Here is a 16,562-nt window from a genome sequence, read left to right on the forward strand (position 1 = left end):
GTAACACATGCACTACAGCAGGGTTTCAGCAGGGTTCCCCCCACAGCAGCATGCTGATGATGCCAGTCTCCAGGCTCTACTCTACACAATGCCAAGCGGCACACCTGACTGGGATCCATTTAGGCTAGTTGATTTGGGAGAGAGGGATAGAGAGGGTTGGGGAATGAGTGAAAAATGAAAGATTAAAGGAGAGAACAATGACAGGATAGGACAGAAATGAAGTATAATAGACATTACATTAGACAAGGAGAGGGACAACAGTATATGCCAACTACTTTGAACCTACTTCAAAGTCAGTCTAAAATGAACAATAAAATAAATAAAGAGGAAATAAAGATGCCCAGTGCATCTATCTTCCTATCAGAGAGCCCGGTGTGGGACAGTGGGGGTCACAGTGGTTAGGCCTCCCTCACAGGGCTACCATGGAGCAATGAGACAGCAAGGACAAGCTGGATGACAAAGAAGGGGAGCGTTTTCTGACAATGACTTGGGAAGATCACATCACCAAGACAACTATTTTTTATTTTTTTTTTTTATTTTTTTTTTGTCCAGTCGGATAAACACTCCAAACAGCCTACCCGACCGCTCGGAGGTGTCCGCATGGACCTAAAGCACACCGTTGCCTTGTTTTGTATCACATTCGAATGATAAAACTGGGGGACAAAAACACAATTTCAGAATGTGGGGAGGACATGTCTTTCCTGTCCCCAGTGAAAGTTGCGTCCCTGCATATTGAGGACAGTGGCATCACTGTATTCTGGTGAATGTGGACGATATCATGGCCATGTCCTTTTTACTATGGCCCTTTGTAGCAAGAGAAATCCTAAGTAACTTCCTCAACCTTGTCAGACCTTGCTGTCTGAATCTCTCTTTAAGCCCACCGAAATGGAGCCTCCCGAGAGGCGCAGCGGTACAAGGCACTGCATCGCAGTGTGAGATGCGTCACTACAGACCCGGGTTAGATCCCAGGCTGTGTCACAACTGGCCGTGACCGTGAGTCCCATAGGGCGATGCACAACTGGCCCAGCATCGTCTGGGTTAGGGGAGGGTTTGGCCGGGGGGGCTTTACTTGGCTCCCCTGGCAACACAGGGGTCAGAGTTCAGCCAATTGATGCATTGAGAGAAAGAGAGACTGTATGCGTTGGATCATTATTGCCAATGTAGCTAATTAATAAAATCTTGTCAGAGTCAAAGGGCTGGAGGCACCAGACTACTCTGTCTAATCACACCCTTACTGGATAGCACAGCATGCAGCCACACAATCAATGAGGGGTATCAGCGCCAACGGGGAATCAGCCCCAAGGTTAGAGCAGCAGCACACTTTTTAATGGAAGACTGGCTTTACACTAAACCAGAGCTGGTTTCCCTTGGTGTGACATAAACTGGTGCTGTGTTTGGAAGGCAGGGTTTGGGGCTATGAGAACAGTGTGAGACAAGGTAGAGGAGACTGGAGCCTGCCTCTGGGAGAGCCCTGGGAACAAACAGGGCTGGAAAATCTGCAGCCCATGTTTGCGTCACAACCAGAACTCTGGAGGCTAAGAGTACACTCAACAACAAACACACAAAAACAGTCACCAGACATTTTACATGCACACACACAAATGTGTGCACACACCCCCCTTCACTGTGTCACAGCTCTTTTGTCGGACATATCACAGCTGTGCAACAGCACAGAATAACACTGCACAGGTTTTTATGTGCAATCTAATGAAATAGGGGAGATATTTTAATTTGCTTTTGATGGGTGCTGGTGTTGTCTTTAATGGGTCCATAGGGTGAGAAAAGCAGTTCATAGTGCAAGGAGCCTGACACTGTGTGTTTGTGTTTGTGTGTGTGTGTGTGTGTGTATTTCTCTCTGTCCAAGATGGAGATGTGTCTATTTCCAGTTTCAGATCTGTGGAAAATGGGAGTGAGAGGAAGGGAGGAGAGGAGGAAGGGAGCAGAAGAGTGGAGAGCAGGGGAATGGAGAGGAGAGAGCAAAGTGGTGCTGCAGGATAGGTCTCGGCAGGTGTCCAGGGGCTCCCTGTGTGTGATGTGTGATGAGATTACTTTAATGAGGCAGCCAGAGAGGTGAGGGTTCAGCCTGTAGACATATACTAGGATCAGAACAGACCAGGGAAGCACTAGAAAATACTTCCAAGAACCGATCAGAACCTGTGGTTTGGCAGTCTTGGCCTCTGAACACCACATTATATTCTACATTCTTTGATAGACCGTGAAGTTTGGCTGAACACTGACCCTGGGTAAACTAATGTCAGCCATGCGTTGCCTCGATCACTGTTTCAGATGGTGAGGAATATGCCTTTCGGGAGCCATCATCAGCAACCGTCTGTCTGCCACACCATTAACTTGTCATCCTCTCACTCACAGGATGGAGAGAGAGGGAATGACAGAGGGGGAGACAAAAGACTGGAGACAAGAGGGAAGGCACGGGGAAATTAATGGGACAGTGGTGGAAAGACAAACATGGCTGCTAAGAGGGGATTGAGATATACTGTTGTTAACAGGGAGATGATCTCTAGCCGTGAAGCCTATCAATAGTCTGGGAGAAAGCACAACACATATAGACCCTCTGTCTGTCTGCTCTGGATTGACACTACTGTTGGAGTGATGAGAGAACTAGTGATCAATGGTGTTGGTGGAATAGGTCATCTTTTCTCATCTTACACTGATGTGACCAGGGGGGAAGATGGATAGAACTAGAGCACTTAGATTTATATATTCATGAGTTCATCTTTGACCTATCTACAAATAACCAATGGTATTCATACAGGCCCACATTGCAGCAACTGTCAATGTGTAGTGGGGATAGGAGCCACCATAATTTGGAATTCTACTCTGCACAATGTCAATTTGACATTTTTAAGGGTGCCACAATAATGTCCATTAAAAACATCCTCGCAAATTCATACAATATAATGCAAACAAAGCAGACACAAGCACACTTTTTCCACTCTCTAACTCACAGGTCAGTCTACCGGGTATCTGCTGTATTTCTTGGAATTTTAATAATTCATATGACCCCGTGGGAGTAGCCACTGTCAGTAGTCTGACTCAACCTTTCCTAGAAAAGGACTGAGCACTCTTCTTGTTTAAGAGGGCCAACACTTAACCAGAGACAGAGCTTATGCAAACTTTCCCATGGGGATAATTCTAAAACAAGCACAAAATCAGAGACATGGACAAACACAAAACATATCAATTTAGTTAACTTCAGCAAAACTAACTTCAGCAAAACTAAGGAAAACTGAAGTGTTGGCTACTGTGTAAATTTTGCTTATGTCACCAACTGTACTCCACTCACTCATATACACCTGCCTAGCTTCATTTGACTTGTTAATTGGATGTCTGTTATCTAGGCTTCAATTAAAGTGTACACATCTATATGTAAATGCAGGGGAGTAATAAACTCTGTCTGTGCTGAGAGAGGTCACACCTGATTCGCCTCGCTGCAATGCTGTACGCTGCAGATAACGCTGCCTGAGCGGCAGACAGACTGGCAGTCACATCCCACATTGCAGTAGAGACCCTACACTGACTCAGCACAAGAAACCCACCCCAAAAAACACACACAGACCACTCTACTAAGGCACCTGGCATAGGTACTCTCTGTACACTGTCACATCACTAAACAAGGAAGTCTACCTCTGGGTCAACAACACATCAGTCCATTCCCTTCACTTTCAACACAGGTAGTGTATGATAAAGAGATATGAACAGACAGGGTCCAGTTATGACCAGTAGAGGGCTCTGTTGTTTCATTAGAACAACATACTATACATGAGACTCAATTATTAAACAATTATACATGACCTTCACCCACATTTGTGTGTTGCAGAAGTATTTGTAATGAGGTGTGATATGTGCTGTTGAACTACTCTAGCAGATACAAGGCACCATCATTGGTGCACATTGATTTCTCTAGTCTTGAGGTTGGAAGGGAGGCTCTTATTTAATGCTACACCAGGACAGAGACACAACTTATGCACTAACAATTAAGCAAATAAAAAGCTTAGGAGGGGTGAGGTTAACATACAACACATTGTTCAAAAGAGTTGTCACTGTAGCTTAGCCAAGGCCAACACTGGCTTTAACAGCAGTATAGAGCAGTACAGTATCCAACCTCTGCTAAGCCTTACAGGAACTCTGAGCCACAAGGTCTTCACCTAAGGAACATACCTGGGGCCTCATCTACAAACGCTGTGTATGCACAAAAGATGCGCCAAATTATGAGTGCACCAGTTTTCACGGAACAGTTGGCCTTTATAAAAACTTGACGTGAGAATGTGCTTATCATCCACCAAACTTTAGTTTTAGTTGCAAATTATGGTGGAAAATAAGTATTTGGTCAATAACAAAAGTTTGTCAATACTTTGTTATATACCCTTTGTTGGCAATGACAGAGGTCAAACGTTTTCTGTAGGTCTTCACAAGGTTTTCACACACTGTTGCTGGTATTTTGTCCCATTCCTCCATGCAGATCTCCTCTAGAGCAGTGATGTTTTGGGGCTGTTGCTGGGCAACACGGACTTTCAACTCCCTCCAAAGATTTTCTATGAGGTTGAGATCTGGAGACTGGCTAGGCCACTCCAGGACCTTGAAATGCTTCTTACGAAGCCACTCCTTCGTTGCCCGGGCGGTGTGTTTGGGATCATTGTCATGCTGAAAGACCCAGCCACGTTTCATCTTCAATGCCCTTGCTGGTGGAAGGAGGTTTTCACTCAAAATCTCAAGATACATAGCCTCATTCATTCTTTCCTTTACACGGATCAGTCATCCTGGTCCCTTTGCAGAAAAACAGCCCCAAAGCATGATGTTTCCACCCCCATGCGTCATAGTAGGTATTGTGTTCTTTGGATGCAACTCAGCATTCTTTGTCCTCCAAACACGACGAGTTGAGTTTTTACCAAAAAGTTATCTTATTGGTTTCATCTGACCATATGACATTCTCCCAATCTTCTTCTAGATCATCCAAATGCTCTCTAGCAAACTTCAGACGGGCCTGGACATGTACTGGCTTAAGCAGGGAGACACGTCTGGCACTGCAGGATTTGAGTCCCTGGCGGCGTAGTGTGTTACTGATGGTAGGCTTTGTTACTTTGGTCCCAGCTCTCTGCAGGTCATTCACTAGGTCCCCCCGTGTGGTTCTGGTTTTGCTCACCGTTCTTGTGATCATTTTGACCCCACGGGGTGAGATCTTGCGTGGAGCCCCAGATCGAGGGAGATTATCAGTGGTCTTGTATGTCTTCCATTTCCTAATAATTGCTCCCACAGTTGACTTCTTCAAACCAAGCTGCTTACCTATTGCAGATTCAGTCTTCCCAGCCTGGTGCAGGTCTACAATTTTGTTTATGGTGTCCATTGACAGCTCTTTGGTATTGGCCATAGTGGAGTTTGGAGTGTGACTGAGGTTGTGGACAGGTGTCTTTTATACTGATAACAAGTTCAAACAGGTGCCATTAATACAGATAATGAGTGGAGGACAGAGGAGCCTCTTCAAGAAGAAGTTACAGGTCTGTGAGAGCCAGAAATCTTGCTTGTTTGTAGGTGACCAAATACTTATTTTCCACCATAATTTGCAAATAAATTCATTAAAAATCCTACAATGTGATTTTCTGGATTTGTTTCCCTCATTTTGTCTGTCATAGTTGAAGTGTACCTATGATAAAAATTACAGGCCTCTCATCTTTTTAAGTGGGAGAACTTGCACAATTGGTGGCTGACTAAATACTTTTTTTGACCCACTGTATCTATGTATTTTAATCCCTCCCCATATACTACCTACTGACCCCAGACAACCTCTACAAAAGGAAGCTAAATGTTATCCGAAAGCTGGTACTTGTCGGCATGTGTGTTTATGGTTGTGCATGTTAATTATTGTTTGTGCATGTATGTGTGGTTGTGAACGTTTATTGTTGTTTGTTCATGTGTGTGTTGTTCATGTGTGTGTGGTTGTGAATGTTTATTGTTGTTTGTGCATGTGTGTGGGCGGTTGTGAACGTTTATTGTTGTTTGTGCATGTGTGTGTGGTTGTGAACGTTTATTGCTGTGTGTGCATGTGTGTGTGGTTGTGTTGTGTAAGTATGTGGTAGGGTTAGATGGGGACAGGTGCTGCTGTGCTGGTTGTCATAGAGCAGGATGTTCCGGAGGTAAGGACAGTAAAGTAATGATTGGGGAGGAAGTTAGGGCTATTCTGAGCCTGGACCACCACACCCCTCCATTCCCTCTGAAATCAGACAGCTGACCTGCCCTTCAGCTGAAAGAAGTGGCCTGGAGTGACGATCTGTTGTCCTGTAGTGTCTGTGGCAGGGTGATTAAAACTTCTCTGGGATATCCTCGCCACAGCCAGTGAAATTACAGGGCGCCAAATTCAAACAACAGAAATCTAATTTTAAAGATAAACTTCTTGTTAATCCAGTCAGTGTCTGATTTCAAAAAGGCTTTATGGCAAAAGCACACCTTGCGATTATGTTAGGACAGCGCCTAGTCAGAGAAAACCATACAGCCATTTTCCAAAGAAGGAGTGGTGTCACAAAAGACAGAAATAGCGTTAAAATGAATCACTACCTTGAATGATCTTCACCGGATGGCACTCCCAGGACTCCACGTTAGACACTAAATGTGTGTTTCGTTTGCTAAAGTTCATCTTTATGTCAAAAAACCTAATTTGAAATTGGTGCGTTATGTTCAGAAATGTATAGTCTCAAACAAACATCCGGTGAAAGTGCAGAGAGCCACATTAAATTACAGAAATACTCATCATAAACGTTGATCTAAGATACAAGTGTTATACATACGATTATAGATAAACTCCTTAATGCAACCGCTGTGTCAGATTTAAAAAAAAACATGCAATTATGTTAGGTCAGCGCCAAGCCACAGAAAAACATACAGCCATTTTCCAACCGAGGAGAGGTGTCACAAAACTCAGAAATAACGTTATAAATATTCATTTACCTTTGATGATCTTCATCGGAATGCACTCCCAGGAATCCCAGTTCCACAATCAATTTTTGTTTTGTTCGATAAAGTCCATCATTTATGTCCAAATACCTCCTTTTTATCCGCGCGTTTAGTCCAGTAATCGAAATGCGCGAGCGCTAAATCCAAACGAAAAGTCAAAAAAGTTACATTACAGTTCGTAGAAACATGTCAAACGATGTATAGAATCAATCTTTAGGATGTTTTTATCATAAATCTTCAATAATGTTTCAACTGGACAATTGCTTTGTCTTTAGAAATGAAAGGGAACGCAGCTCTCTCTCACGGCCACGCACATGATTTAGCTCATGGCATTCTGCCAGACACCTGGTTCAAACAGCTCTTCTTTGCTCCCCCTTCACAGAAGAAGCCTGAAACAAGGTTCTAAAGAATGTTGACATCTAGTGGAAGCCTTAGGAAGTGCAATATGACCCCATAGACACTGTATATTGGATAGGCAAACACTTGAAAACCTACAAACCTCAGATTTCCCACTTCCTGGTTGGATTTTTTCTCAGGTGTTTGCTTGCCATATGAGTTATGTTATACTCACAGACATCATTCAAACAGTTTTAGAAACTTCAGAGTGTTTTCTATCCAAATCTACTAATTGTATGCATAGTGTTCTCTAATGGTTTGGTTGCTGAGCTCCTATGATACAGTACTGACAATCGATGTGAGTAAAGATGGACTGAGGACTCTGCAGCTCCCACCAGGGGACAACAGAATCAGTCTGGAACTCAGTGTCTCAGCAGACTACAAGACCACAGTCTCTCTCATACATATCCTATGCCCAAACAAGGATTATCTACAGTATAACACAAACTCAGACTCGTGCATGGATACACAGCACACACACACACATACACACAAACCCACAGTAACTCACCGATATCTACAGCATGAATAACTTAGCATCTATTCACTAATCAATCAACATGACAGATACATTATTAGGGCCGAGGAATTAGAGATCTAATAACACACACAACACACTCTTTGCATTAGCGTAATATTGCAAGATTTCATTTTGTTCCCAGTCAGACTAATAAAAAGCTGACCTAAGATTGGCTCTGTAAATGTAATGAAAGAGATTTAATCAACCTGTAGTTCTGTGAAAACACAATTATCCATAAACTCACTCACTCATAGAGCAGACCCCCTGTCACTGGCCACACACTCTCACCCTCAGAGCTGAAATAATCTCTTCTATGTGAAAGCCTAGTGACTATATCCATCCACCATTTCCCCGTTATTCTCACACACACCAATCCCCATAATTACATCCACAAGATCATCACTCAACTCAAAGGACCTCAGGCGTGAACATAGTTTACCATCTGGCCTATAAAATCTACCAATCAAAACTACAAATTACATAAGACCGATAGAGAGCGAGAGAGTGAGTAAGATAAAAAGACGGACAGAGAGAGGGAGAGGGAGCAAGATTCTAGAGTGATTATTCCTTCTCCTATGGCCCCCTCTTTTGGCAAGAGCTTAGAGTTGAAACTGAACGCCACTACATAGGCTTATGTGTACAGTCGAGGCCAAAAGTTGAGGATGACACAAATATTCATTTTCACAAAGTCTGCTGCCTCAGTTTGTATGATGGCAATTTGCATATACTCCAGAATGTTATGAAGAGTGATCAGATGAATTGCAATTAATTGCAAAGTCCGTCTTTGCCTGAATCCCCAAAAATATTTCCACTGGATTTCAGCCCTGCCACAAAAGGACCAGCTGACATCATGTCAGTGATTCTCTCGTTAACACAGGTGTGAGTGTTGACGAGGAGAAGGCTGGAGATCACTCTGTCATGCTGACTGAGTTCAAATAACAGACTGGAAGCTTCAAAAGGAGGGTGGTGCTTGGAATCATTGTTCTTCCTCTGTCAACCATGGTTACCTGCAAGGAAACACGTGCCGTCATCATTGCTTTGACTATTTGCAAAAGGGCTACACAAGCAAGAGTACTGCTGCCAGTAAGATTGCACCTAAATCAACCATTTATCAGATCATCAAGAACTTCAAGGAGTGCGGTTCAATTGTTGTGAAGAAGGATTCAGGGCGCCCAGGACAGTCCAGCAAGCACCAGGACCATCTCCTAAAGTTGATTCAGCTGCGGGATCGGGGCACCACCAGTACAGAGCTTGCTCAGGAATGGCAGCAGGCAGGTGTGAGTGCATATGCACGCACAGTGAGGTGAAGACTATTGGAGGATGGCCTGGTGTCAAGAAGGGCAGCAAAGAAGCCAGTAAAAACATCAGGGACAGACTGATATTCTGCAAAGGGTACAGGGATTGGACTGCTGAGGACTGGGGTAAAGACATTTTCTCTGATGAATCCCCTTTCCAATTGCTTGAGGCATTCGGAAAAAAAGCTTGTCCGGAGAAGACAAGGTGAGCGAGCGCTACCATCAGTCCCATGTCATGCCAACAGTAAAGCATCATGAGACCATTCATGTGTGGGGTTGCTTCTCAGCCAAGGGAGTGGGCTCACTCACAATTTTGCTTAAGAACACAGCCATGAGTAAAGAATGGTACCAACACATCCTCCGAGAGCAACTTCTCCCAACCATCCAGGAACAGTTTGGTGACGAACAATGCATTTCCAGCATGATGGAGCACCTTGCCATAAGGCAAAAGTGATAACTAAGTGGCTCGGGGAACAAAACATCGATATTTTGGGTCCAAGGCCAGGAAACTCCCCAGACCATAATCCCATTGAGAGCTTGTAGTCAATCCTCAAGAGGCGGGTGGACAAACAAAAACTCACAGATTCTGACAAACTCCAAGCATTGATTATGCAGGAAAGACCTCCCATCAGTCAGGATGTGGCCCAGAAGTTAATTGACAGCATGCCAGGGCAGATTGCAGAGGTCTTGAAAAATAAGGGTCAACACTGCAACTATTGACTCTTTGCATCAACGTCATGTAATTGTCAATAAAAGCCTTTGACACTTATGAAATGCTTGTAATTATACTTCAGTATTCCATAGTAACATCTGACAAAAATATCTAGACACTGAAGCAGCAAACTTTGTGAAAATTAATATTTGTGTCATTCTCAAAACTTTTGGCCACGACTGTACTATAATTGTGTGTTCATTTTTCAAATTTGATGAGTGGTCAAGTTAAGTACATGCATTAAATAGATTTACCTAGCAATAGAATATATTTTTCCCAGCAATAGACCAATTTGCCTGTGAGGTGTTTTTTTGGTGTTGGGACCTAATTTAGTGTTGTTTAGCACTAGCTGTAATAATAATACATACATAATACAATTCAAATAGGGCTATTTGCCTGGCGTGTTTATGGTTTGGTTGGCTTACCTGTGAAGTGGCGCTTTTTGGTGCTGACGCGGTTGGTGTGCTGGATGTTGCAGCAGAGATGGAGCATTGCCAGCATGGAGGAGCAGAGTCAGTTCAAACTGCTTCCCCATCCTGTAGGTAGACAACATTACAGTGGTTAATCAAATGACAATGTCAGCGCAGACAATGCTTCTCACTTCCTCTAACCACTGCTCTATCCGTGTTTCAAGGAAACAAAACAAACCTGCACTGTTGTATGCTCACAAGTGAATTGCTTCATTAGGTCACCATGTGAGCATACTGTACAATCATTTATAGGTTTCTTCTGTTTACTTTGAACTGTTTTCTCTACACAGCACCTGGCAGTTTCACTTGATGTGTACACTGTGCATATACCCACTGTAATCTGTCCCAAGTGAACCCTCTCTATCCTGGCCTCACCAGAAGATGCGTAGGATGTTGGCGATGAGCAGAAGCAGACAGACGCGGGTGGAGAATCCCTCAGTGATGCTGCTCCTCTGGATCTCCTGGTACTGAGGAAGGTAGGGCAGGGTCCCTCCAAACACCATTACACAGGAGGCCAGCCACGATAGCAGGGTCCACGAGCCCTCCATGTCCTCCTCCAGGATGCCCACCTCAATGTCCATCTCTAGCTAGGGCCTCGCAGATGGCAGCCTGGTCTCACAGTCACGCCCAGGACCGTGGAGTGGACAAACAGACACTTCTGATCATGACTGGAAGCATAGAAAACAAATAACGAACTCTAACTGCCGCTCCCTCTCTCATGCTTTGTTAGAGAACTCACCGTCATACTTACAAAACTAAAGATATCAACACATGCAATACTAAAACTAACTATCAGTTATCACTGTAACGCAACAACAATTCGTAAAGCATGAGTCACCTTGCCACCCACGCCCATTTTATCACACCCCTATCTGAATTAAGGATATCCAAAATAGCCCTCCAGTAATATGCCAATGCTTCAAACCTGCAAGAGACCCCAAGGTTTTCTTCTTAGTAACTTAGCTCTACCATAACCCATAAGACAGACCCTCTCACACACCTACAAAATATGGTCTCTGTCTCTCTTTACTGTAATTCAAAATTGATGCAAAAGATTCTAGAGCTTTGAGAATGCAAATAGTTTTGGAACTGTCTGTGAGCTGTTACCAGACATGCATTTAGAGTGGGCCAACTTTTAGAATTGTGAATATTGTTCCAATTATTTCTGTTACAGAGCATTATTTAAATATTCCCCCTGCAATGTTAATGGGGGGCTGCAACTGCTGCCATAAAATGTTGTAGTGTCATGTAAGTGCACCATAATGCTCATTCTAGACTTTATATACCCATTGTAATGTTAATGGTGGCTAACAAGGCTGCCATAAAATGTTGTAGTTTCAAACAAATGCATCAGAATGCAGAAACTGCAATGGCCCAACTTTCTGAATACATTGCTCTGGCGTATTCTATTCTAGCCTATGTGAACATTACTACTATACATACCACTACACTAAAGTTCTTGCCTTTTTCCATGGAGGGTAGGAAAATTCAGGAAGGGATAACATAGACCTGAATTTGATATAATGCTCTTTCTCTTACTAGTCTCCAGTCTACTCTGTTACATAAAATGCAACACGTGGGATTAATATTTGCAGAAGCTTTGCCAAATATTGAGTGCTTCTAAATATAGTCCATACAGAACTGCCAGTATTTACATTGGGGGAAACATTCTTCTTTTTCCAGTTTTCCCTCTCTTTGGCCCAATCTCAAAAATGACTCTAGCGGTACAGTAAAACAGAGGCCCACTTTTCCCCCCTAGACAGCCAGGGTAAGAATATTGAAACAACAAAATGTAACACTGCTCCTTCTGTAAAAAGAGCTCTTTAGGGTGTGATGAATAAAATATGTCCTTCGTGCTTTACCAGTGAGGCACTTCATCACTGTACACACCCATAGGAGTTACTTCAGGGCATTGTTTCCTGTGTGGAAACTGGAAGGTTGGTATGCAAGACACTATGAACAGAGTGTGTGTGTGTGTTTTGAAGGAATTTGTGTAGTCAGCTGAAGGCTGTCAATTCAAAATTATGTTTTACAAGTAAAATAACTTGACCAAGAAGTATTTTCAAAACAATGTTGCTGTGACTGCTAATATATAAAAGTGTTGGGTAAACTTAAGGCTGTGGAAATGTTCAAGCACTACAGACCACAGGCTCATATTGGAGGAATGTTCACAGTTGGCGTAGTAACACTTCATCAATAAACAGAGATACTTAATTACCTTGACATAATTTTTACTCTGCATAACTCAGCTCTAATTGTCATTCAGGATGACACAGTGTCTACCACCACGGGATTCCTCTCAATTAAACTTTTAGTAGGAGGACAGTAGGCAGTAAAGAAAGACAAAACTGGGAATGCAGAAAGAGTGGGTGACATTTCACAGGAAATAGACACTTTGGTGACATTCAAAGTCTGCAAGTGAAAATACACGTGTTGTCATTTCTAGTATATAATAGTTCATTAGACTGCATAGAGCAGCATGTGAAATGTGACAGTTAAAGAACCCTGGCCTAGAGTGCCCTTTGAAAAACAATCCATCACATTAAAACTAAAGGTCACTAGAAGTTTTTTTTTTTTTAACTTTTTCAGCTGAACATTAAGCTACAGTGAATAACTTGGATATCCTATCCAATAATACCCAACATAAAATATTCTCTTGTTTTCTTCACAATATGCTTTTTGGCTAAAGAGTTTAGGTGGGCTGTCATTCAATGTCTGTATTATACTAGGCTAACTGTATTTGGATGATGTGGGGAAAACAGAAGAAAAAAAACACTTACAGTGCCTTGCGAAAGTATTCGGCCCCCTTGAACTTTGCGACCTTTTGTCACATTTCAGGCTTCAAACATAAAGATATAAAACTGTATTTTTTTGTGAAGAATCAACAACAAGTGGGACACAATCATGAAGTGGAACGACATTTATTGGATATTTCAAACTTTTTTTAACAAATCAGAAACTGAAAAATTGGGCGTGCAAAATTATTCAGCCCCCTTAAGTTAATACTTTGTAGCACCACCTTTTGCTGCGATTACAGCTGTAAGTCGCTTGGGGTATGTCTCTATCAGTTTTGCACGTCGAGAGACTGAAATTTTTTCCCATTCCTCCTTGCAAAACAGCTCGAGCTCAGTGAGGTTGGATGGAGAGCATTTGTGAACAGCAGTTTTCAGTTCTTTCCACAGATTCTCGATTGGATTCAGGTCTGGACTTTGACTTGGCCATTCTAACACCTGGATATGTTTATTTTTGAACCATTCCATTGTAGATTTTGCTTTATGTTTTGGATCATTGTCTTGTTGGAAGACAAATCTCCGTCCCAGTCTCAGGTCTTTTGCAGACTCCATCAGGTTTTCTTCCAGAATGGTCCTGTTTTTGGCTCCATCCATCTTCCCATCAATTTTAACCATCTTCCCTGTCCCTGCTGAAGAAAAGCAGGCCCAAACCATGATGCTGCCACCACCATGTTTGACAGTGGGGATGGTGTGAGCTGTGTTGCTTTTACGCCAAACATAACGTTTTGCATTGTTGCCAAAAAGTTCAATTTTGGTTTCATCTGACCAGAGCACCTTCTTCCACATGTTTGGTGTGTCTCCCAGGTGGCTTGTGGCAAACTTTAAACAACACTTTTTATGGATATCTTTAAGAAATGGCTTTCTTCTTGCCACTCTTCCATAAAGGCCAGATTTGTGCAATATACGACTGATTGTTGTCCTGTGGACAGAGTCTCCCACCTCAGCTGTAGATCTCTGCAGTTCATCCAGAGTGATCATGGGCCTCTTGGCTGCATCTCTGATCAGTCTTCTCCTTGTATGAGCTGAAAGTTTAGAGGGACGGCCAGGTCTTGGTAGATTTGCAGTGGTCTGATACTCCTTTCATTTCAATATTATCGCTTGCACAGTGCTCCTTGGGATGTTTAAAGCTTGGGAAATCTTTTTGTATCCAAATCCGGCTTTAAACTTCTTCACAACAGTATATCGGACCTGCCTGGTGTGTTCCTTGTTCTTCATGATGCTCTCTGCGCTTTTAACGGACCTCTGAGACTATCACAGTGCAGGTGCATTTATACGGAGACTTGATTACACACAGGTGGATTGTATTTATCATCATTAGTCATTTAGGTCAACATTGGATCATTCAGAGATCCTCACTGAACTTCTGGAGAGAATTTGCTGCACTGAAAGTAAAGGGGCTGAATAATTTTGCACGCCCAATTTTTCAGTTTTTGATTTGTTAAAAAAGTTTGAAATATCCAATAAATGTCGTTCCACTTCATGATTGTGTCCCACTTGTTGTTGATTCTTCACAAAAAAAAAACAGTTTTATATCTTTATGTTTGAAGCCTGAAATGTGGCAAAAGGTCGCAAAGTTCAAGGGGGCCGAATACTTTCGCAAGGCACTGTATGTAAACAAAGCATGAAGGGGTTGGGCTACAACATGCCCAAACATAGAATAGGTTATTTTAACTATGTCTAGTTGCGTGAAAAAGTTGAACTACTCCAAAATCAAAATTGGTACTTTTTGTTGGTTGTATATAAAGTAAAGAACCCAGATTGTGTATTGAGAAGTAAAGAACTTCTCCCAGCAATGGATCCCCCCATCTAAGAATAGTATCTCAATTTAAATCCCTTTGGTAACCAAACGAGGCTACAAAGAAAATGAATGGGACTGTAGCGACTGTGTTGACTTCAAAATCAGGGGTGTGAACTAGGTTTCTATTCAAGCGTTGATCGACATGGTAATGGCTCTATAGTATTGGAGAAAAGTTGAAAAAACGGACCCTCCGTTACATTGTGACGTGTCATAGCGTACAGCACGCATAAAGCAACTATTTCTGTCTTACAATCTCTCTCCACCAGGTGTAGCACTTCTCTCATTGTTTAAAAACAAGAACTGGACAGTGACGGTGTAAGGGGGGATACCTAGTCATTTTTTGCGTCATCATTGCATGCGATCATCATTCTCAAAGCCGCTGTTTACTTCTAAGATCACTTTAGCACCGCCCTAAAAAACAGATTCAAATTCGACACAAAGCTTCAAATAGGTATGTAATGACACATTACATAAACTCTTTATAGTGTTTTATTTACATTTTAGAGGCGATAAGGTGATAAGTTGGACAGATCGAGTGAAAAAAAGCAATTTTCCCACACAACATCTCACCTTCTCGCTATCACGTAGCTCTTTATTAGCTAGCTATAACTGGCATGTTCACCTATCGCCAACCAGGATCAAACTGACCATGACCTAACCATTTGGGTGGTCTTAATCATAGCATAGTATGATATGGCGGTAAAATGCATCCAATTACAATTCAGTATGTTTAAACATATGAATAGACAGTAATGTAATTGATAATGTTGGAAAGGGGAGGGATTGTGCTTTACAATGGTATTGACATTACAGTTGATCTGGAAGTAGTACGTTTTGGGGGCGCTAAAATAAGGGCAATTGTAACTAGGGATGACCATGGATGTTCTCTTGGTAAGTGTGTGAATTAGACTATTTTCTTGTCCTTTTAAACATTCAAAATGTAACGAGTACTTTTGGGTGGCAGGGGAAATGTATGGAGTTGTAAGTACTTTACACCACTGTCTAGGGAGACTATGACTTCCAGGAGTGTCCAAATTAAAACTATTAGGGGAAAAAAACTCTGATTTGTTAATAACTACACCGTAATGTGACAATAACAACGACACCATATTTGAGAAACGAATCATCATGCATGTCATGCGGTGATTCCCATATATTTTCCCCCCATAGCCAATAGTAGTTGCACTGGTCGAAGAGTAGATAGATCTCGTCTATGAATAAATTGGAGCGCGTTCTTGGGGAGTAGTCAATGAATTTGCGCGTAAATGGAAGAGGTAAATTCAAATCACCAGTGGGAACACCGCAACCGCAATATATGTACTTTTTTTTTCTTCTCACTTTCCAGGATACTGTTATTCAGGATATTCGAAGACCATGGTAGTGTATATAGATCCCTCTGCCTGTCCCAGGGTTTACCAAACTCGGTGCACGTTTTGGTTTTTGCCCTAGAGCTACACAGCTGATTCAAATAATCAACTAATCAATCATCAAACAACGTTTGGGCAAAAAAACAAAAAGTGCACCCCTTGGGCTCCTGAGGCTGTCGGTGCGCACGCTGCATTTTTTTTGTTTTGTTTCCAATCCTCTAGTATTCTTTGTTCTATTTTTATTTCACC

The 16,562-nt window shown here is 42.4% G+C and overlaps 1 protein-coding gene across 1 annotated transcript in view; it reads right to left on the bottom strand.

The window, feature by feature from the left end:
* LOC110520015 (solute carrier family 66 member 2) overlaps positions 1–11,311 on the bottom strand; it is a 57,862-nt gene extending 46,551 nt beyond the window's left edge. Inside the window, 3 exon segments of the mRNA XM_021596976.3 lie at positions 10,312–10,388; positions 10,390–10,422; positions 10,732–11,311. Of these exon segments, the coding sequence (XP_021452651.3) occupies positions 10,312–10,388; positions 10,390–10,422; positions 10,732–10,937 (316 nt within the window). The 5' untranslated portion in view covers positions 10,938–11,311.
* Between the last annotated feature and the right edge of the window lie 5,251 nt (positions 11,312–16,562).

Source organism: Oncorhynchus mykiss, chromosome 1, assembly GCF_057628025.1.
Source record: "Oncorhynchus mykiss isolate SJ-2025 chromosome 1, ASM5762802v1, whole genome shotgun sequence".
Lineage (NCBI taxonomy): Eukaryota > Metazoa > Chordata > Actinopteri > Salmoniformes > Salmonidae > Oncorhynchus > Oncorhynchus mykiss.